At 38.0% G+C, this 23,840-nt stretch overlaps 1 protein-coding gene across 2 annotated transcripts in view; it reads left to right on the plus strand.

The window, feature by feature from the left end:
* The window catches only part of ACSS3 (acyl-CoA synthetase short chain family member 3), a 157,245-nt gene that overhangs the window by 113,403 nt on the left and 20,002 nt on the right, over positions 1 to 23,840 (plus strand). For both annotated transcript variants that reach the window (XM_011284138.4, XM_045062112.1), the window contains 2 exons: positions 10,857 to 10,952; positions 13,753 to 13,816. In XM_011284138.4, the coding sequence (XP_011282440.3) occupies positions 10,857 to 10,952; positions 13,753 to 13,816 (160 nt within the window). The remainder of the gene's footprint in view (positions 1 to 10,856; positions 10,953 to 13,752; positions 13,817 to 23,840) is intronic.

Below are 23,840 nucleotides of genomic sequence, written 5' to 3' on the forward strand. Positions count from 1 at the left end.
AAGATTCTTCATAGTATTTGAGAAACCCTGAGGAGGGATTTCAATGAGAAAACAGTAGCCACCTAACAGATTGAGACATTGGTGACAATTAAGTTATTGATCTTACTTTATCTGCCTTGAGCCATCTTTGCTGAGTTCTTAGGTCTCAGAGTAATCACAGTATTTCTCTCTCTGTTTGATTGAACTGCTGCCGTTTTAATTGCAGTTGCCAGTTCTGAAGTCACTATGTTCTATACATAGACTAAATCTTCCTCCTTTGAGAAGGAATCTGATAATTTTGGATTTCGTTAAAGTGGATTCAAAGCCTTCAGCAAACTTCTATCATGCCAGTTCTTAAATCAAAATCATTGATCTTAAAAGCACACCCCCCCCCAATACTACCTTATTAAGATATGTCAAGGCCACTTGACACAATAATCCTTTTTTTCGCACAGTGTAGTAGGATATACTTCCTAAGAACAGACAACTCAACCACAGTTTTAACCACAAAAATTAGTTAGGCTGACCCAATTCAGTCCCTAGTCTTAGGTTAATCTCGACCAGATCCTTTAGCCCAGGTATTTAAAAAAATTTTTTTTATATTTATTTTTTTGAGAAACAGAGTGAGACAAAGCGTGAGTGGGGGAGGGGCAGAGAGAGGAGACACGGAATCCAAAGCAGGCTCCAGGCTGGGTAAATGGTCAGCACAGAGCCTGATGCGGGGCTCGAACCCACGAACTGTGAGATCATGACCTGAGCCGAAGTCGGACGCTCAACCGACTGAGCCACCCAGGTGCCCCAGCCCAAGTATTTTTTTAAAGACAGCAATACATTTTCTTTACAAAAATCAAAAGTACAAAATGGAATAAGTAATTACAGTTTAGTAACAATTCTCCTAAGCAGAGACCTCTGTAGAAAATGGTACATTTCAAATGTACCTGTCTCATTCCTTCCAAGTAGACTAATTGTGAAACAGCCAACATTTGAGGATTTGATAGGTAGGGTATCAAAGTTGAAGCCACTTGCTGTTTTGGGTCATACTCTCCCTTATTACCCCTGCTTTCTCAGGCATTCTGCTTTTATAAGTAAGTTGGTACACTTTTTGCTGAGAGATTCTAATCTGTCAGTCTGGAGCCCTAAATTTACTCTACAGTAGGGACCTTTCTTCATCTTTGGAATTCAACGTTGGAAGCTTTATGACTCTTATTATTTCTGCCTTTTTAAAATGTTTTATTTACTGTTTGAAAGTAAGAGTGTAAGCAGGGGAGGAGCAGAGAGAGGGGGACAGAGGATCTGAAGCTGGCTCCGTGCTGACAGCACAGAGTCCATTGCAGGGCTGGAACTCATGAACTGCGAGATCATGATCTGAGCCAAAGTCTGATGCTCAACCTACTGAACCACCCAGGCTCCCCTATTTCTGCCTTTTTTAAAATAAATGTACAACTGTGTGAAAAATTTATGACTTTCTTCTAACTTAAATGTACTTGTGCCTCACGTAAAATCCTGTATATTTTATCGCAAAATGCTTTTCTAGGACTCAGGCATAAGAGGCCCTACATGGCTGAGATGACAGTGAGGAAAGCATCTTCTTGATGACTTACCTTGAAGCTTCTATCTTTATTTAAAACATATTTTCTATAGTTTGGGTGCCAAGAGCTACTAGCAAAACCTCCCATGGCTGCAGGTCTCAGAGTCAGATACCTGTGTACAACCAAATGCTGCCTTCCTAGGTTCACTTTTGGACTCTTTGTTATTCCTTGCTTTTGGGTTTTGCTTCATGTCTGAGTCCATCAAATTCAGGTGCTATGGCTTCATTAAAGTACAGGCCTGTGTTTTCAAAGACAAAGGATTGCACTAAACTCTTGAAATACACACTGTGGAACCCAGTTCACTGGGTTGAACTGCACTGGACTGACAATGCCTTTGCCCCATGAATGGGGCTGTCCAGGATGTACCGTATGCTACTTTCAAATAGTAGAATGCAGAGTCTTTAGTTATGTGAATGGATTACTACTGTCTGCTGCACTTTTTTTTTCAATGTCACAGTCAAAAATAAGTTCATCTCTTTTTTTCATTCATGGGGAAGAATTTTTACATAGTTTAGCATGAGAAGTTGTGATTGGGGAAAGAACAGTTTTATGGATTCAGTGGCTTCTCAGCAATGTTCAGCTAGTGATGCTGACACTATCCATCTGGTGAGAGAGAAGAAAGTCCTGATGCCATCTTTGTTGCCTGGCAACAGGATTTTTTTTTTCATTTAGAGCAATCTTCATTAGTTTAAGGTAGGTAATTTTTACTGATAATTTGAGAAGCAGGGGCTTAGAGGTAAGCTACATGAATTTGATTTGTGGAAGGAATAATCTCTTGTCAAATGTAAGGCAGGCTTCACAAGGCTTTTCTTTCTGAAAGCGAATAACTGTTTACAAATTGTTAATCCATCTGAAAATGAATCTTCCAAGTCAAATACCACCCTTCGAATCAGACGTTGTCATCTTTATATTATGATCATGTGGAAAGAACATCGTTTCTTTTTTTTTTTTCAAATATGATTACGTGAAGTAGTTTGGATATGTATAATTGCTTTTTAGAATATTTGTTTGTACTCATTATTGTATTAGTGGTCATGTTTTCACAAGAGACTAAACACTGTAAAATCAACGAATGATATAAAGTTGGTTTGGCCTTTGAAATGTCATCCATTCTAATCCTCCTACCTTGGGCAAGAATCACATTTAATCCACTCTTGAAAGGCAAAAATATGTTATGGTTTTGTTGATCTCTACAAGAAAAAAGAGTTCCTAAACCCTTCCTTGACAAACCTTACTGTCTGGAAATTTGATTTTCCCCCTGTTGCTTATAAACCCTTACATCGTGGACCCACTGACCCTCCCCCCCCCCCCAAAATAGTTCCCAATTCCTCTTGTACTGTCAGTTCTAATTTCAGAAACCACAGGTGACTGTTCTCCTTGGAAAAGCAGTGTACGTAGTGAAAAGTGATGCTGACTCCTAACAGGACTGCCTTTCAATCCTGGTGCAACACTCACTCTGCAGCTATAGGCAAGGCCTTGATCTTCTGCGGGCACTTTATCTCACGGGCTTGTAGGAAGCTTGAAGTGAAGTGAAATATGTACAAACAATGCAGCAGAGTTTCTGACCTACAGGAACTCTCAATAAATATTTTCCTTTTTCCTTCCCTTTCTTTGAATCACCTTTCATGAATATAAAGGCCATCTTTCGCCTCCTGGCCTGTAGATAATCCAGACTCAAGAAAACTTGGAACGTAAGAGTTCAATTTGTACACGAGAAAAAGTAATCATAGAGAGTTTAATTTCCCGGAGTCAACTTGCTGGTTAAGATTAAAACGGGAACTCTCATTTCTCTGTTTTGTCCACTCCTCCCTTCCTAGGTCTTATCGTATGCCTTCATTAATTCAGCGTTTCTTATCTAACTTAACTGCAGGTAATTTATGAGTTTCTCCACAGTTAGAGGCAGTAAGGGGCTGGTAAGGGAGAAGGATAAGACCACAACTCAAATTAATGGTCTGCTTCCAGTACAAAAAGTTAGGCTGCTTTGAATTAAGTATTTTAAACTGTAATCGTACCATCTCGTGAACACAAGGATTCAATTGATTTTCTTTCACCGGTGTACATCTCACTGTTCTGCTTCCCCTCTGCCGCCACCATTCAAGTTATTTATAGCACACTGCATAGATTCAGAATTGGAGAGAATGGTTTCTTTACAAATTGCTTTTATGCCCATCATGATGCTGTGATTAATATGACTCAGCGGTACCAGGCTGCTGAATTGATTGATTTCCAGGACTTCAGCTCTCTGCATGGGCCACCAACTTCTAAATCCATATTGCTTCAATGTAGTGCTTCTAGAACCACAGTGTGTACAGAATGGCAGATTTTCAGATGCAGCGGGAGCTCTTATTGACAGAGATGGGCTTTGTGAACCTGCCACTGTGTTCTTCCTCTTAACCCTCACTCACATCTACTCTTCTTTCTGCATTGCCTTTCATTTATGAGCCAAAACCCTGGGGTTGTCTGGACCTCTCCCTCTTGCGCTTTCTCCACACTCAAACAATCACCAAGACCCTCTGATTCTGAGTGTAACTCAGATTTGATCTCATCTTCCACGGCTCACCCCTCATCAAACCACCAACATCTAAGTGACTTCTGCTCTGGATTGGGATCCCCAGTTTAGTGCTCCAGTTTGCAACTGAAGAGATTTTTGTAAAATGCAATTCTGAGCAAATCACTTCTGCTAAAACCCACTCTGCCTCCCATTTTTCCTGGAATGATATCTAAATTTCTTACCCTGGCACAAAAGGCACTTTTTGATCTGCTTCTGCTCATCTCTCTGACTTTGTCTCTTGTTGTTTCTCTTGTCCGCCCTACACCCCTGAGCTTTGCTCTGCTGAATGTCTTGCAGTCAGTCCCTTGATGGTCTAACTTCTCAACCTTTGAACATGCTGCTATTTCTGTTTGGCATGTCTTTCCACCCTTAACACTGCCTTCCCGTTAAAAGAAATGCCTTTCAGGGAGAATTCCATAAATATGTATTGGAGGCCTGACCTTTTAATATCATTCTTGGGATAAGAAAATGTTGGAACAGAATTATAATGATAACATACAGCTTTTTCTCTTCTGAGTCCTCTGTTTCTCCCGCTCCCCATTTCATTTTGGGATTGCATTATTCTGTGATCTGCTATTTATTTTTTTAAGAACCCTGACCTTAATAATGGGAACTGGAGCCTAAACCCATGGAAGAAATATGTATTTACTAGTCAGCAAACAATTCCTGAACATAAAATGTCAGGGACTAGACTGTGTTTGGTTCTGCTGATTCAAATGATTCTCAAGCACTCAGGAAGAACCTGATTTGAAGAGAGTGTTTTCATATAATTATGTGCACAATTCTTTTTGAGAATTGCGCTGATTCTTTTTTGGAAGATTTTATAATATTTTTAGTGGCCAGTGTTCCAAGTGTCCATTGCTGTATTAACAAACAAACAAACAAACAAAACCAAGCTACTCCAAAACCTAGTAGCTTAAAATAACAACCATATATTATGGTTTTATGGATGAGGAGTATGGGCAGTGATCAACTAGAGGTTTTACACAGCATGTACTCTTTTTTTAAAAAAAATAAAGTTCATTTACTTATTTTGTGAGAGAGAGAGGGCAACTGCACACGACTGGGGGAAGGGAAGAGAATCTTGTGCAGGCTCCGCACTGCCTGCACAGAGCCCAATGCAGGGCTCAAACCTACAGACAATGAGATCGTAACTTGACCTGAGCTGAAACCAAGGATGGATGCTTAACTGACTGAGCTAACCAGGGGCCCCACACTCCATGTATTCTTGACTGAGACAACTCAGACAGTATTTAGTGGTGAATAGGCTGGTCTGGTGGGTCCAAGATGGCTTCACTATCATGCCTGGGAATGGCCACAAGGTTGGAGTCAGTCAACACTTTTGACGGGAATGCCTGCAAGTGGCATTTTTAGCCTGCAGGATTCAGAATAATGGGCCATTTTACATGGCAGCTCAGAGGTTCCAGAGATAAGGATCTAAAATTCTTAAGGCCTGTGCCTGGAAACAAAGAGTCACTTCTACTCTTTTCTATTAGAGCCATCAAAAAGTAGCTGAGACTCAAATCGAGAGGACATAGGTCCCACCTTTCAATAAGATGAGGATCCAACAAATTGCAGCCAATCTACTCTCCATAGTGAGTACATTTCAAAATTGTGGATATAGCCTTCTGAATTGATCAACATAATTTCCCCTTCGCTCACCATTCAGAAATAACTTGTCAATATTTTAATGTGTATCTTGCCAAGATATATATTTTTGCTCAGTGCATATTACTTACGTAAAAGAATCATATTATGCATTCTGTTTTACAGATTTTCTAAACAATACTTTGTAAAAATTATTTCCTATCAGACATTATTCTATGATGTTTGAGTAGCTTTGCATTGATTCTTAATATGGACTGATCTCTGTGGACAGTCTTCTAAACATCAATATAAACAATACTGTGATAAATATCCTTGATGCTTAATATTTGTGAACGTCTACAAACATTTCCTTGTATATATTCCTTAACGTGAAACCACTGGGTTAAAGAGTAGGTGCATTTTTAAGGGTTTTTATAGTTGCCAAAGTGCCTTTCAGAAATGTTGTGCTGATCTATATACACACTAACACTTATATAACAAAAGTGATTATTTTGGTTGATGTGGGCAGTTGTCTTCCCTGCATCACCTGACTGGACCCTCGCCTTTCAACTAGTCTAGGGCATTTTCATGTGAATTGGTGCCTGAGTGTTCGGGAAGACACAGAAATCTCTGTGTCTGAACCAACCATTCTAATGCAACATCTGTCTGTCCATGCATTTTCTCACATACAGCTCTCTCAAAACCCAAATAAAATAAACTTGGCCATAGAACTGAATGTTGTGCAGATATTTACATAAACTTTATTTGCATTGTTGTGATTCATTACTTTTTGTTCAAAAGCCCTCATTAGCATTCAGCATCACTCAGAACTAAAGCTTGAGGTCTTACAAGGACTTCAAAGAACTTTCAAATGATCTGTCTCCTCACTACCTATCTGAGCTTATTCCCTGTTAACACTTTCCTCCTTTATTCTGCTTCAGTAACACTAGCTGACTAACCATTCCTCAAACACTCTACAAATAAGCTTACCTCAGGACCTTTGCCCTTGTGGTTCCTTTTCCTGGATTCTTTGTCCTTAGATGTCATGTGACACAGGTCCTCACTCACTTCAAGCCTTCACTTAAATGTTACCTTCTCAGAGAAGTCTTTTCTAGCCACCCAGTCTAAAATCGCGATTCTTCCCCATCACATCGCACACCCCGTCTATGCTTTCAAAAATTTTCTTAGTGCTTATGACTCCTTAACATGTCATATGTTTTATGTGTGTTTTTATTGTTTGTCTTTCTGACTAGAATGTGAGCTCCACGACAGTAAGAATCACGGTCACTTTTGTTCATTGTTCTAGCCCCAGTTCTGATGACAGCACCTAGCACATAGTAGCTGCTCAATAAATATTTGCTAATAAGTGCTGTGTCCCACCATTACTTCCATTTGCAAATCTGAAAGACTGGGCTCACTGTCTATCGCAAGGATTTTTCTTCCTCTGAGACAGTCCAGGTGATTTCTCTTCAGCCCTTCATATTCTACTTAAGAACCTCACAAGTGGTATGCTTTTCTATTTCATTCTGATCCTTTTCTGTAAGAACTATGCAACCAGGAAAAATGGTTTCAATTTTCTAGGTCAGTCCTTAGTATTTTTCATTTGTAAAAAGAATATCCCTTTTCTTTCTATCTCCCTGTGTAGTTGGATTAAATGCAATAACATAAACAAAAAACATTTAGCATAACAGCATAATTCATATTTAAAAAAACGTATGTTCTCATTATTTTTCTTTAGAGTTAGAGGTTTTAGGGAAAAATCCTCCAAGTAATAGCTCACCAAATGCAATAAGGTGGAGAGGCAGTAAAGATACTAAAAAAAAAAAAAAAGTGAAGTGTCTGCATTAGCTGTTAATGCAGTATGAATATAAATGTACCAATCTAACGTCTTCTTCACAGCCTTCAGCTCCCTGCCACCTTCTTCCTGGGTGTCTCTTTCTAAGATTAGGTATCTTTGGAAAGATTTCTCCAAATGAAGCATCCAATTCTTTTCCTCAAAAGAATGTTCTGGTTGGTTTAAATGCAGCCATTTCTCGGTCTCAGTGTGACATCCGGATTTCCTGTCTTCTTAGATAACTGCTAGCCAGTTAATTATAGCCTGGGCAGTGTGAAGCAGATGTTTTAAGAACATCTTCGCAATGGGGCTTTGGGAGTCCTTAGAAGTTTGGGTCAGGGCGGCAGTGTGCCTGAGGGCTTTCCCCAACCAGAAGCCTACTTTGCACCTGGACAAGCCTGAGAGCCAGGGTGGCGACACAGTCTGTGTGCATGAACGTGTGAGCACACGAGTGTGCTTGCCATGCAGGTGGATCAGTACATTCTTTGGGTCTCAGGACGTTCAGAGGTATACAGAGAGACAACCAAAGTTTCTATAGCGACCATTATGGTCTTTCTTATCCCACTTTGGTCCTAACTATGGCTCCCTGTGTGGAGAATCCTGGAAACTGTCATTTCATCTGAATGTATCTTTTACATGTCACTACCAACAGTTCTTTTCCCAAACCCCCAAATGAATATCAAAATAAAATCAACAAGGCACTCAAATTACTAATGTTCCAAGTATAAACCTACAGTATCTGCTTTAAATACCTGAATGGATAATCCTTTTCATTGCCCTTAAACGTGAGTCAAAGTAGTCTTATAGAACAACAGGCTGTTCATTTAACTTAACAGTCATTGATTATAACAAAACAGCGGAAGGTTGACAAGATTATAAATATGTAGTCACTATACAAAGATGCTTAAGAATCTCAGGAAGTATGCATAGTGTCAACTTACTTAGGACATACCGTGCTTCACTAACTTGTTCTTGTGTCTTTAAGACTAGGTTTTATTCTCGCTTCCTCTAGCCCCCATCCCCTCTCTCCGGTGGTATAAGAAGGGCAGAGGGCGGGCATCTTTCATGAGAGTCCGCATGGACACGAGATGAAGCAGAGTGCAGTTAGAGCTTGTTGTTGTGGTTTCTGTTTGCTTCTCTGAGACAGCAGGTCCTGAAGTCATTGGAAGGTTCATTTGTAGGTTCTGAGGCCATCTCTCGACAAGTTGCTAAGAGGCTTTATGGCGTTTAGAAATGTAGAGAGTTTGAACTTGAAATGATTGGAGTGCCTCTAGTGATAAACTAAACTTGATGAGACACACTTTTAACATAGAAGATGTACTTTAGCAGCTGCTTTCCCCCTCCCCCGCCTTGGGGTGGGAGAGGGAACAGAGGCTCCATAAAGGGGACCTCTCCCTTCCTCATGCGTCCTAGTAGCTTCTGCCCCTGTTGTCACCTCGCTCTGTCTGTATACCTTCCTTTAAGCACCTCACTCGACAGGGTTGCTTCTTGTCATCACACTGTTCTTGTCTCTGTCAGTTTTGGAGGACAGCTGAGGTCAGTACTGAGACATTTTTAAAAAGGCAGAGGGGAAAATGTTGCTAACCTTTCCAAAAAGGGGGCTTCCTTCCCTGCTTCGCGTGCACCGTAGGAAGAAAGGACAGGGGTATTGCATGACTGATGGAATGCCATTGCATAAAATGCCTGTCTGTTTTTTTTTTTTTTTTTTCATAGTATGAAAGTACTTGAGAATTTTTTGTTAAACATCAGAAACGTCTGCTCTGGTTACTTGCTGCTTCTCCTCAGCAGTGACCATATGGCTTAGCATCTTAAGCACTGGACTGTGACTTAGGAACTGTGTTTTAATGTTCGAGGGTCCATCTTCTGTTATTGATGCCAGCCGAGCCACCATCCATAAAATGTGAATAATAAACTGAGCTACTCTGGAAAGTAAAGAACAGTAATAAATTCCTCCCACCATGCTAAAGTGATATAAATGTATGAAAAATTATGATAGAAACTATAGTGGAAAGAATACATTCTGAGTCCTTAGGAAGATAGATGTTTTTTAATATTTTGGATTCCCCTGGACCCAATTGGTTTGACAATTAATCCTTTGGGGATATGTACGTGTATGTTTCTGTGTATAATATTAAGCCAGTAGTTCCAGAACTTTTCACTGTCAATACTCTTATCCAGCTCCTCCAACACACATGCCTCATATTTAAAAGAGCTCTTAACCCCAAACTTGTGTTTACCAATAATAACAAATGCATTTGTCCATAAAAATAATCATTTTCAGAACTTATGGATATCACATAATAGCTGCTGTTATTCGGTTAGCAACTTGAGATAGAGAAAACTAATCTATCATTTTTGTTAATTGATGCAGGTTAACGGTGGCTAAGTGTCTGCTCTTGATGAAATCGTCAGCATACAGTAATGTCCTTCCTCCCTCCGTTCCTTTCTTCCTTCCTTCTTATACGCCTGGCTGCCAGACTTTTGGAAGTTCAGGAACAGCAGGCTGAGAGCAGTTTGACAAAGCATTGTTAAGTTCAAGTTCAGATGCAAGGTCTGTAAGCAGGGGTAGTTCTTGAAAAATTCGAGTTGATATTGTTCATATATTCCCCAAAATTTTTGGATTACTAATTTTAGAGATTAATCCATAAATAACAGAAAATATTTCACAAGTAGCTGTTATTTACCATGGTAAAATAACTAGGTGAATTAAGTGAAGGCATCTTTACTAGGGATCTTTTAGTGTTTAACGTGTGTTGTAAAATTCTCAGTCATGGGGAGCCTGGGTGGCTCAGTCAGTTACGTGTCTGACTTCAGCTCAGGTCACGATCTCACGGTTCGTGAGTTCGAGCCCTGTGCTGTTGGGTTCTGTGCTGACAGCTCAGAGCCTGGAGTCTGCTTCAGATTCTGTCTCCCTCTCTCTCTGCCCCTCCCTGACTCACATTCTGTCTCTCTCTGTCTCTCAAAAATGGATAAATGTTAAAATTTTTTTTTAATTCTCAGTCACGTAATTCTCCATTTTTCATGCCTTTTGATTCATAACTAAGGACATTAGAGAGGCCTTTCTTTTCTTTAGAAGAAGCATTACAATATATGTTATTCTCAGTTTGTATCCTTAAGTTTTAAAAATGTTGATCTGGTATAGATTGCTAATATATTTTTTTTCATTTTTAAATAATACACTTACACTATTTATTCCTCATGCAGTTAAATTTGTTGAGAAACGGTGGGGTGGGGGGCAGGGAGAAATGCATACACTGAGGAAACATCATGATTTCAAGTTGAAATATTAAATGATAAATAATATTTATTTCTCCAGAGACTGGATCCCCAATTACAGCCTCATGCATCGGATTAGGTAATTCTAAAACCCCTCCTCCAGGACAAGCAGGAAAAAGTGTTCCGGGATACAATGGTGAGAAATGATTCTGATCATTTGAAATATGTAAGGTTAATACATTTGGTATTTGTTCTGTGTCTAATGTGAACCAAAATGCATAGTAGGTACTTAAAAGCATTTGATTGAATGAATACTTTGTACTGAAAATAAATGCCTTAATATTGTTATTAGTCAATTTGATAAAAAATAAGATTGTTAACTTCCAAGGACATGTCCTACATGACTGTCATAACCAAGAAAATAATATTTATAAGGCACATTAAGAATATGGCTGTGAAATTAATATGTATGGAATATTTGCTAGGTATGGAGTACTTTGCATACATCATTTCATTTAATGATGAAGTATATTTAATTTAGAGGTATCATTACCATTTTAAAGATGAGTTAGCTGCTGCCCAGAGAGACTGAATAACTTTGCTGAGGTAACATGGCTGGTTAGGTGCTGTAGACAACACCCACCATCATGTTTTATTTTTTTGTTTATGTCTTTGCTTGTTTTTCTCACAAAAGCTGTAGTTCTTTCCATTATATATATGCTACCTTTTAATTTAGGAGTGATGACAAATCTTCTGAACCTCGTTGGTTAAAGATAAAGCCTAAAGATTCCAAATAGAAAAATCATTTCATTCATGCCAGTGGTATGTGAAAATGAGATACAATATATTTTAAATATTTGTTTTTAGATTGTTGGTAGTGGTTATAATAGTTCAGAAATTCCCCTTGGGCTCTACTTTCTAGTTGTATAACTTTTGCAACAATTCACCTAACTTTCCAAAAATTCAATTTCCTTATTTCTAAATGAGAATAATAATACCACATGCTTCATAGGGTCACAACGAAGCATTAATGCAAGCTCTTGCCAGTAAACAGACTGAACTAAGTCTCACCTAGTAGTGTGCTGAGATTTCAGAGAAGCCGGACGAGGTGACTCAATTTAGACTTACACATTCATTTTCCAGACAAGGAAAATGAAGAAAAGAAGTTATTTTATTTGCATAAGGTCACACAATTTAGCTTCATAGATTTATGAGGACCCATCTTTAGGTGACAGAATATGGTTCCTACATAGAGTTCCTATTTGCATGTAAATTATAAAATACAGAGATTTGTCCTTGCTTCTCTAAAGTAGCATGTTAAAATAACATGCATTTTCTTTTCAGGACAATGATTAGTTAAGGAAATGGAGATCATTCAGTTTAGTCTAGCAGATGTATTTATAAAAAGACACTTAAGATTTTTTTTTTAGAGCAGAAATAGATATTCTGTGAAGTCGGTGACTTTTCCAGGCATGGAAGGTGAACCCAGCTTTAGTGATATCCTCACTTTGAACAGTTCTGTCATCCCTATTCCTTTTATCAGAAAAAATGCTTTATGTTGAGCCATTTTTAGGGGCTAATGTTTATGGGAGATGTTAAATACATTTCCCTTTCAGAATTTCAGTACCATTTTTATATCCAGCTATAAGAATGAGTTGAGCTTTGATGCCTCATGAAATTTCAGTATAGAAGTTTCTTGTTGTCTGTAAGCCAATGGCTTACAGACAGCATAGGTTAAACATTAGAACTAAAGTATTTATAACCAGAGAAATAGTGACTTTATGACTCATGACTTTTGTGTTTTGTGGTTAGTCAGAGATTCAAAGCATAAGTTGTATCCACTTGGGAAAAGAAAGAAAACCATTTTTTATGTGAAAAATATTCAATGTAATGTAACAATTTCACATTCATTGAGTACCTTTCACAAGCTTGTCACTTTTTTTTTTTTTTCAAGTAATTCTGGTAACAAACTATGAGAAAAGAATTACTCCCACTTTTTATATAGAGAAATTGAAGGGGAATACTTGTTCAGGGTAAATTGAATAAATTGACCACTGTGCTGGGATTTGGGGACAGTTACCCAATTTACTCAATTGGGTAAATTGAGTAAATTGACCCAGAGTAAATTGACCACTGTGCTGGGATTTGGGGACAGTTAGGCATGACCTCCACCCTTAATGATCTCACCATCTTATGAAAGGGATATTTACACCACTACTAATTGTCAAAATAGAATTTTAAAACAAAGTGCTCTGGGAACACAAAGAAGGGATGATTAATTTTTTCCTGGGGACAATGTCCTTCTTTTCTCATAGCTTCACTCAGTAGAATAACCTGGATGGATGAGGCCGCATACAGGATAAATTAGAGCTTAAAACATGATATATCCTCATTTCCAGTTTGCACTAGTGGTTGCTGAATGGTGATACAGGCTTCGGCCTCCTAAAATATTTCAGGATTGTAACAGCTTAGCACAGAAAGCATTGGGATAATATTTGGGAAGGTTAAATGGAGCTTTAAGGCTCATAAGTGGATATTCAGCCTCAAATTAGGAAAAAAAAGGGGTTTTCCAGGCTTTTAAACAGTTTATTTTTATTACTTGAGATATTTTTTTTGGTGTATTTAAGAACTTGATTTGTTTCCTTTAATTTTTGAAAAACTGGATATATTTTTAATGTTTTTGATAGAATAGAAGGATATATTGAAGTGGATATAAACATAGATTATGAAATTAACAGCATGTTTGAAATACGATGTCTTTATTTAACGGAGGTTCTGAAGGAAAATTCATAATCTTATTAGGAATCAAAGCATATGCTCTTTTAATTTTTTGTAAGATGTTAGCATAGTGATATATGTTCATGGTCTCATAGGACTTAAAAGATACCTTTAAAGGCACAGTTTTGGGGGCTGGATATTGAAAATATGGAAAGGTTTAAGCTTTAAGGTTATGCATTTTTATTCAAATTTATATTTGTTTATATTTTACTTTGCAGTTATGATTTTGGATGACAACATGCAAAAACTGAAGGCTCGATGTTTAGGAAATATTGTGGTAAAGTAAGAAAAATTTGCAATGCTACTATTTAAAAGAGCAATTATTAGTATATAATATTAAGGGAAAAATGGAGGGACACCTGGGTGGCTCAGTTGGTTAAGCATCCGATTCTTGGTTTCGGCTCAGGTCATGATCTCGCCCTCTGTGAGTTCGAACCCCGTGTCAGGCTGTGTCCTGACAGTGAAGAGCCTTCTTGGGATTCTCTCTGTCTTCCTCTCTCTGCCCCTCCCCTGCTCTCTCTCAAAAATAAATAAATAAACTTAAAAATGGAGTGGTTGCTGTGACAGTACTAAAGAACGGGTTGCAAAGTAAGCTTGCGCATTGTGTGAGAATACACAATGTCAACTCTTATGGTTGAAGCACGGAAGCCCCATAAGGTAGAACAAATTTAGATACAATTTTTAAAAAAATAAATCCTGCATTTCAAATAATTTTTGATTATACAAGTAATGTGTAGGTAGTGAATTTAACTTAAATACCAAATATATAAAGAAGTAAATAAAGTTTCTATACTCCCACACTTTAGCAATACGGCATTAATTTTATAATAGATCTGACTTTTTACTTTTTGGCCAGCATTTTAGAGTGTTGAAACAATTCAGCTTATTCTTCTGTGGTGCTGTTTTTCCTTTACCCTGTCTCACGAGCATTTTGAACTTCAACTCTGCCTCTCAAAAATGTTTATCCCCATTCTAGACCTTTTAGTCTTTTTTGAAAATTTATGATTATAAATAATGCTATATTGAACATCTTTTTTGTGTTGTCTTTTCTTTATTTTTTTTTCAAATTTGTTTTTTGAGAGAGAGACAGAGAGAGACATGAGCAGGGGAGAAGCAGAGAGAGAGAGGGAGACACAGAATCTGAAGCAAGCTCCAGGCTCTAAGCTGTCAGTACAGAGCCCGATGCGGGGCTCGAACTCACGGACCGTGAGATCATGACCTGGGCCGAAGTCAGATGCTTAACCAACTGAGCCACCCAGGTGCCCCTGTGTTGTCTTGTCTTCTCTTCTGATAATTACTATAGAATTGAATAGATTTCTAAAAGTATAATTACTAGGTCAAATAGCAGCCCAATATAAAATCCATGATTTAGCAAGTACCACAATTCCTTGCTAACAGTTTTCATCCTTGTTCATTTGGTAAGCAAAACATGTCAAAATTTGAAGTGAAAATATTAAAAATTGCTTTGATTAAATCCATACTTTAAAATCGTTATGATAGTAGAAGCTGAAATGCAAGTAGATTAAGTTGAGGGACACACAAGGTGTGACATTGTAATAATTGATATAGGTTGCTGGAGTGCCTCCGATTAGCATGATACTGGCCTCTTTACTCATATGGTTTATGTGCTCGCTTCGGCAGCACATATACTCATATGGTTTAAGTAGTAGAATTTGGCAGAAGGAGCTGTTTTAAATAAAGAACGTTCTATGTCAAGCCTTGAAAAGGATTCGTTTTCTCATTTATTTAGAAGAATTCTTATGACTTGACATCCTCAGATTGATATGAAATTGTCTCAGGTGAGGTCTCTGAACTGCAGGATACCAAACACATACTCTCACCCGTTCCCTAATCTGAACCTAAATCCTAGATCTGAGAGAGAGAAAAAAAAAGGAAGATATGGTATATTTATACAATGGAGTATTACTCAACAGTGATACAGTATGAGATCTTGGCATTTGCAATGACATGGATGGAGCTAGAGAAAACAGTTTTTTTTCCCCCTCAGGTTAAAAAAAATTACAATTCTGTGAAAATTAAATGAAAAACAGTAACTTTAAAAAGAATGTATTTCTTCTGGTCGAGATACTTTGGCCTTATAGAAAGCTAACCGGAGATATACTTGATGATACACTTCTCAGATTCTCATGTTATCAGTAAACATGTAAACGTTATATTACTCTTTTCAAGTTTAAATTTTAATAAATCTTGTTGGCAAGATGGAAAAATAAAATACTGAATATGCCGTTTATAGTCACAATTTTTATGAGCCAGAATCCATGTTCTGGTTGAATATCTGCTTGAAATATCTGGTTGAAATCTGACCTCTTAGGGGGGAAATGGTAGGGATGGGAGGATGGCGTTCCAAGGAACTAATAATCTGAACAAGATCGTGGGTGGATGTTTAGCTTACTTACGGAAGCACATGGTTTTCGAGAGCCTTTGAAAGCACTCTAGCGGCATACATTTTATATAACTGCCTGACTCTATGTGAGTCATCTATTTCATAAAGCAACTCTTCCTGTAAGATCCTAGAGGTGGCATTTGATGCCAGCATTTATACACCCATCTGTGTTCTGTCATTCTCATTATTGGTGGCTTTGCCCTACTTCCATTCAAAAATAATAAAGTGTAGCAATAACCCACATAAACTGTATTTGTTCTTGAAGCCATGAGTATTACTTCAAGTACTTAAAATTAACACAATTGCCTTAAGTCATTCTATGGTTTAAATTGCCACCAATTCAGAATTATTTTCTTCCCTCTGCATTCCTAAACAGGGAATTTTATTATGCTCATGTGGATTCTGAAATTTCTATGTGAACTATTTGGAGATACACTATATTATGACATGCAGTGGACTTTGATCCCTCCCATACATTAATGGTGAAACTAGATGTTTGAAAATATTATATATATATTATTGTATTCAAAAGGTTAAAGTAGAAAAAATAGGAAAAAAGTTGCCACCAAAATCCCTTTTTTCTTAAAGAATAGTTGGCTTGGAATGTAATTTTAGGAACTTATTTTTATCTGTGAGAGCAAGGATTTCCTTTTGAAACCTACATCTCTAGAGGACATTCTATCCTAACCCACCAACCTCAAAATTATTCGTGCATCTGAATGGCTGCCCGCAGTATGCATAGAATGTTTTCATGTTTAACATCTATCCATAAGACTTGTTTGTGTCTGTCTATAGCTGTTCTATATGCCTTGAGGGGATACATTATTCATCCAGAATGTGAAATAGCCAATGAATGCTTTTTAAGAGCTCATAATAAATATATGTTTAGTTGAATTAAGGGAGAGAAAAAAACACAGCTTTTTAACTTAATGAAAATTATTTTGGTTTTAAAAAGGAGTGTGTAATTTGGGAGATAAAATTCTTTCTGTGTTGCTCACATTCTAAAAGGTCTGTGATGTGAAAGCAGACTTCTTTCCAGAGATTAGCTACACGGGCCCCCATGTAAAAGGGATTATACATGGTGAGAAGGGTCCACAAAATATCTGAGATTCTAAATTTTATTTATTTATTTATTTATTTATTTATTTATTTATTTATCATCTGAGATTCTAAATTTTATTTTATTTATTTATTTTAATGTTTATTTATTTTTGAGAGAGACAGAGACAGAGCGTGAGCAGGGGTGAGACAGAGAGAGAGGGAGACACAGATTCCGAAGCAGGCTCCATTGCTCTGAGTTGTCAGCACAGAGCCCAATACAGGGCTCGAACTCACAAACCATGAGATCATGACCTGAGCCAAAGTTGGACTCAACCGACTGAGCCACCCAGGCTCCCCTGAGATTCTAAATTGAAAAAGAAAATGTATTGACCCTCAAGTTTGAAAAACGGAACAAAATTAATACGTATTTCATTAAATATCTTTGAAATTTAACATCCTAACAACTTCATTGTCAATTTAGTCTTAATAAAGTTTTCATTTCATTTGCAAACAATTTTTAGGTCTTATTTTCTTACTTGGCATAATTTCCGAATATGTACAGTGACTGCTGACAAATAGTAGCCAATCGTAAACTAAATGTGTGGCTTCTTGCCAAATAATTTTAAAAGCAAAATTATTACTTTTCTTCCAGAAAAAGTTCTAGTTTCTATGGTGTATTGCTATGCTTTATTATTTGTGCATAGATATGGGGTGAGGCCACCAGCAATAAGAATAATTAGGGTCTATGAGGAACTTAAAACTGAGCTGGTATCCAAAGCCAGCACCGGGAGTGATCCCTGGCCAGAGATAGATGTCCACTCTCAATTATTCATGCCCATGCTTTTCTTTATTACTTTGTATAATAATGGAGTGGGAGCAGTTTGAAAGAGCAGTATCCCCTAATGTTATTTATGTTCACTAATTATACTTATAGTAGTATAACCAAGAATGCAAGGAAAATCTGCATAGAATATTTGCAATGTATGGGGCTCAAACTATCTTAAAGTAAGTCAATAAAGAAAATGACTCATTGTTTTAGTCCCAAATTTGTTTGCTTTTGTAAGTACTGCTATAGCTTCTTGTTTCGCTATAAACTCTGTTATGAACAGTATAAATAACATTGGAAACTATCTTTCTCTGACAGTTTCTTTAAAATCTGAAGCTATAATCATATTTTTACCCTTTTCAAGATATTAAGTGCAATGATTCATATTATCATATTAAGATGATTCACCCTAAAATGAGAAATCATGGTATGTGGAAATGTTGAAAAGAAAGCTCTTGTTCCACTTCGTTTTTTCCATTTTCTTTGTTAACGCTTTTTAGAAACTGCTGTTTTGCTCTCCTGGGGATCCTTTAACTGGAAGGTAGATATTTAAGTGATTCCTAAACTACTGCAGACTCTAGGATGTAATAAACATGAATCCAAGGCTTTTGTAGATTTCTTGCATTCCTAGGATTTTTTTTCCTTTCTAGTAGAAGAGAAAACTACATGTCTGCCTGGATGTTAGAGAATTCCTTTGATTTTGAAAGCTACGCCAGGGAAAGTTATGGCATCTGAATTGCTATGAATACAGGATGTTCACGCATTTGGGGAAGTGTTCCTGCAGTTGTGTCCAAAGCTCTAAAGTGCAGAAATAAAACTGAGTCAGTAATGTCCAAGCACCCAGAGCAGGGCATGAAAGAAAATTTTCATCGCAATTGCCTTCCTCGGTACCACAGTGCTCACTGTTATTAAAGCCATAGGTCTCTGGCTATTGTAATGAGTAGGCAAGAGTTGATCATAACCAACTTGCACTGACTAATAAATTGTTTCCACAGCATTCAGTTGTCTAAAAAAGAAAACAGAAAGTCCTCTTTTATGGGCCTGCATTTCTTGGACCAGATCCAGTTGTTGCTACCGGAAGTGGGGCCTGTGTCCCTGCTGTGTGCCCCCAGGCAAACCTGGGAACATTGCCCCACCGCCAGTGGTGGGGTATGAGGGAGCCGGATAGCATTGTCCAAGTGGCTTCTACTCGGGTGCCTGGTGATAAATATCTCAGCCACGAGATATTGAACTCCTATCCCCTAATGCTGTTTATTCACATCTTTATAGCTTTGCAGGAATGATTCAGTCACTCTGCTGCTGTCTTGGGAAAGGGTCAGACAGCTTTCTTTTCATCAGTGTAGCCTTTGAGTACAAGTTTGTCGCATAATTGTAATCATGTTCCTTTTCTAAAGGTCATATACAGATTTTAGCAAGATGTTTCATTAGCCTTACAACATCACTGTGAGGTAGACAGTGGGCCAATGTCATCCTCGTTTTAGACATGGGTATCTAAACATCATTAGTAGTTACACAGCTGGAGCTCACATTCAAAGCTAGTCTTTTGTCTGTCCAAAGAGAAAGAAATTATGGCCTAATCAGTCTCTTTGTGGGAAGACAAAAAATAGCCTCACATGAAAATCTCAAGTAAAGCCTAAAGACTCTATCGGAAATATTCGGGTGCAAAGTTGGGATCTAACCCCAGAATTCTCCAGGAAACTGGAGTCATATCTTCAATTTACTTCTGTTACCATGGAGACTTTTGATGGAGCAGTAAATACAGACCAGCCTGTATCTGGGAATGGAGGCATAAAAGGAGTTTGATATTTCAGAGTGGTCAGGAATGTGTCACCTTCTACAATGAGGGGCATTCCCTTCCTTTCTAAGAAAGGAATTTTTCAGCATCCCCATGCTTCCCCATCATGTGTTCCCTCCACCCACCCCCCAATGGGATCACTTCAGTTATTTCTCTTTCCCCTTAAGAATGGTCTCTTTGGAAAGACATTCTTTAGGGGTAACTCTTGATTCACAATTAGACAGGTTGCAACAAAACCCTTTTCACTCTGCTTGAAAGAGTTGGGAAAGGTATCACAGGGTGGTAGCATTTTACCTTGGATTTGAAGGAGGAGTACAGATGCTAACCAGCAGATGCCTTGGGATTTTAATATCTTCCTGTTTCTTCTGCCAGTCCAGTGTATCTTTATGTTATTGTAACTACAGAAAAAAGTTCTTTTTCTATAAGATAACTTCAGAAGAAAAGCCCCAGTGCACCCACTGTTCCAGAAAGAAGACCTACATTTAGTATAGAATAATCATTTGGATATCAACAAGAAAAGTGTTAATTTAGAATTCTTCCCCCCCCCACCAAAAAAAAAAAACCTGCTCTAGCTCATATATACCTAACTTCTGTCTGAAGCTCATTGCTTCTCTTCTCACATGTTTTATTTCACATATATTTTATATACCTATAGATAATCACAGATATTCCTAATTCTGGAAACCTCTCTTCCTGCTTTTCCTTAGGACTATTATATGGCATCTTTCAAGGTTCCTTTTACAGAGTTCTTCTCTAATATTGAAATAACAACATGAGACTTTATTAGTGAAGAACAGATAGCATTCCCTCATTTTATCCCATTAATTAACAATTTCAATCTCATATATGCTTTCCAGCCTGTTCCTCAGTTAGATTTGGAGATAATGAAGTAGTTTTCTGGGGACATCTCAAAAATGATCAGGAGGCACATATGCTATTTCCAGTAGATCCACACCTTGGCTTATTAGGTGTGACTTAGTTTTAGGGATAAAACCTTCCCTTCCAAGAGCTCCTGCCAGTAGAGAGTTTAAGGACCTGCTGTAAAACTTGCCTGACAAACATCTTTACCTTGTTATTTCATTAACGTGACTGAATAGATATCATTCATGACAGGCTTTCTCCCTATCTGTATGGTAAAAATACATTTCTTGTAGTACACAACACACCAGGATTTTCATATGTCTGAGACCAGAGTTCTTATATCTTTGTATCATTGATGTCTATTACAATGACTGAGGAATACTGGAATCGAACAAATACTGATTGAATGAAGAAAATAAATACATGAGTGAATGAATGAATGAATGAAACATAAGTTCTCTGGCATTTTCTTCTCTTTCATATCTTCATCCTCTCTCCACTGGCTACTTCTACTCAAATCTTCCCCATCTTAAATCAGCCTGCCTCTCTGCCTTAAACAATGACATATCTCTCCTGCCCGTCACCCACAAACTTTTAAAAAATATAGTCTAAACTTGCTGCCTCCACTTAACTTCCTGTTTAGTTTTTAGTCACATCCCTTGTTGGCCGCTCCACACCACTGAAATGGCAATCCTAAGAATACTCAGAATATCTCAATCACTAAGTTCCCTAACCTCTCTTGAATCCACCCTCAGACAAAATCCATGCTTTCATTTGACCTTGTTGAACACTCAGTCATTATTAAAACTCTACTTTAATGGCTCCTAAGTTACTATTTTTTCCTAGTTCTCATACATCTCTGTTTTATTTTATTTTTGTTCAATAGTCTTTTTTTTTTGGTCCTTAAAGAACAATAGCATTTGGCCTTGAATTTCTCCTTCCTGTTTCATGCTCTGTCCCTGGATCTTATCTTTGGTATGTTGTTCTTAATTCTCAAGGTCTATGGGTATACCCAAACTTATGCAGACCTTTCACACAGTAATGAGAAATGGTATAAAAATCCCTACTGTCCCTGTTCTTCACAAAATTTAAGCAGGTATTTAAAATTTTGTGCAACAGCTGAAAAAGCCCAGGTCCTTAAAGTTTCCTGCCCCTCGCCCCCGGAGGATGACTACCTAGACTTTAATCCTCTAAGCTTTAATTAATTATCAGAATATAACGTATCTGTTATGTATTGTTAATACCAGGGGTAGATAAAGTGAAAGAGAAGCCTGTTTAACAATATGTCCTTCTATATGCATAGTTTTTAGTATGGGCAATATTAAGAGACTCAGTATTTGGACGGGCATTTCTGTATGCCAGGTGGAGTTAGGAAACAGCTGCTCCCGTTACACCTGGCATGTACATTCTAATTTGCCTCAGACCGCACCACTCTCTGATGTATGCCAAACAGCCTAGTGTCAGCTGGCATTTATTATGGCAGTTATCTTTTATTTTTCTTAGAATATTGTTTAAAAATATCACCATGAAAAACATACTGGATTATATATCATTATATATTTGGGGAGAAACAATTGAAAATGATTTATTTAATATGTAAGCAGAATCTATCTCCAGCAGGGTTATTGTTGGCGTTGCTTATTTTATGTATAGTCAGCTTCACTGACTAAGGTTACCTCTTCTGGCCTGTTTTGGCTTTTGATTCGCCATCTACCATCCCTTCTTGGTGTCCTCTTCACCTCTTCCTCCTCGACATCTTGAAAATGATGCTAAGTTGAATGTGTTTTGGTGGCTTCTCTATCCATATTTTCTGTCCATGTTTACTAATCAATGATATACACTGATCTGTAAAATATTAATAATAAAAACACACCGATGAAGTGAAATTATATACATAGTGATTTAGGATTGACATAGTAAAGTCCGTTCAAAGGACCTGAAGGGATCATCTGCTTCAGCCTGCCTCCTGCCCACAGACCTAGTGATGAACAGCAGTAGTAACAACAGCAGAATCTCTGTAGTTTTCTTTATGGATTACAGAATGCTTTCACATGCACTTTTATGTCATGACATGAGGTCCAGAAATGCAGATGTTGCATTTCTCGTCCATCTTAAAATGTCACCAAATGAAGCCCTCGCAAAGGAGGACCTGCCTGGAGGCTGGAGAGAGTGGGGCTGGGCGATCGCAGCTGGGCTCCTGATGCCACCTGTAACAGCACTTTCCGTCCGACCGAATGTGAGACTACAGTTCAGCACCTCGGAGGCCTAATACTGGGGTGGGGTTGTGTGTGACATTGCCTCACCTGGGCAGCAGCCACGTCTACTTTGTTTTCAGTTTTCTCAGCAGCCGTACTGTATGGTCCCTGCTTCACTACGTATTTTATTGTATGAGTATGGACAGGGAAGGTTTTTAAAAATCCTTAAGTTTTACGGTATCTAAGTCTTCAAACTTTAAAGCATCTAAAAGACTTCTGTATCCAGAAAACAACTTGAGTGGGTATTTTTGTCAGGTGGCACTTCTTACAGGGAACCAATCTAACATTTACCTGTCAGAAAGATAGACAGGGGTGCCTGGGTGGCTCAGTTGGTTAAGTTTCCAACTTCAGCTCGGGTCACGATCTCGCTGTTCGTGAGTTCGAGCCCCGCATTGGGCTCTGCTGACAGCTCAGAGCCTGGAGCCTGCGTTGGATTCTGTGTCTCCCTCTCTCTCTGCTCCTCCCCCACTCACGCTCTGTCTCTCTTTCAAAAATACATAAAACATTTTAAAAATTTTTTAAAAAGAAGGAAAGATAGCTACAGATTAAGCCTTGCCATGCGTAAAACATCTGTTTGGTACTTTGGAGGAAAGCAGGAAATACAAGAGCAAATTGGTTGGAAAGAAGAAGTGTATCCAACCTTATATTTTATATTCTCAAGTATCTCCATGTGTTCATAGGATGAGAAATCACAGAGGTTGGGATGGTTGTGAAAAGGAAGAATAGAGGGCGTACTGAGAGGGAATTCCCTGAGCCGGGAGGGGAGGCAGCTTGACTGTGAAGATAAGATTGTTCCTGGGATGTTTAATTGGAGCATTTCTTCACAGAGACATGCAAGGGTGGCAGTTGGGACCTTGATACTTAAAAAAAGAAAGAAAGAAAGAAAGAAAGAAAGAAAGAAAGAAAGAAAGAAAGAAAGAAAGAAAGAAAGAAAGAAAGAAAGAAAGAAAGAAAAGAAAGAAAAGGAAAAAAGAGAATTTATTTGCTTATGGTGGAAGCATATTTGTCCTAAAAAGTCAATTCAGTGATACATTTTTTATTCCTTTTTGCAGATGTTACGCTTCTTATTGAAACAGTGATTGCTGCTAATATGTCTTTGAATGCCAACTGCACGTGCCTTTTGT

This window comes from Felis catus, chromosome B4, assembly GCF_018350175.1.
Source record: "Felis catus isolate Fca126 chromosome B4, F.catus_Fca126_mat1.0, whole genome shotgun sequence".
NCBI lineage: Eukaryota > Metazoa > Chordata > Mammalia > Carnivora > Felidae > Felis > Felis catus.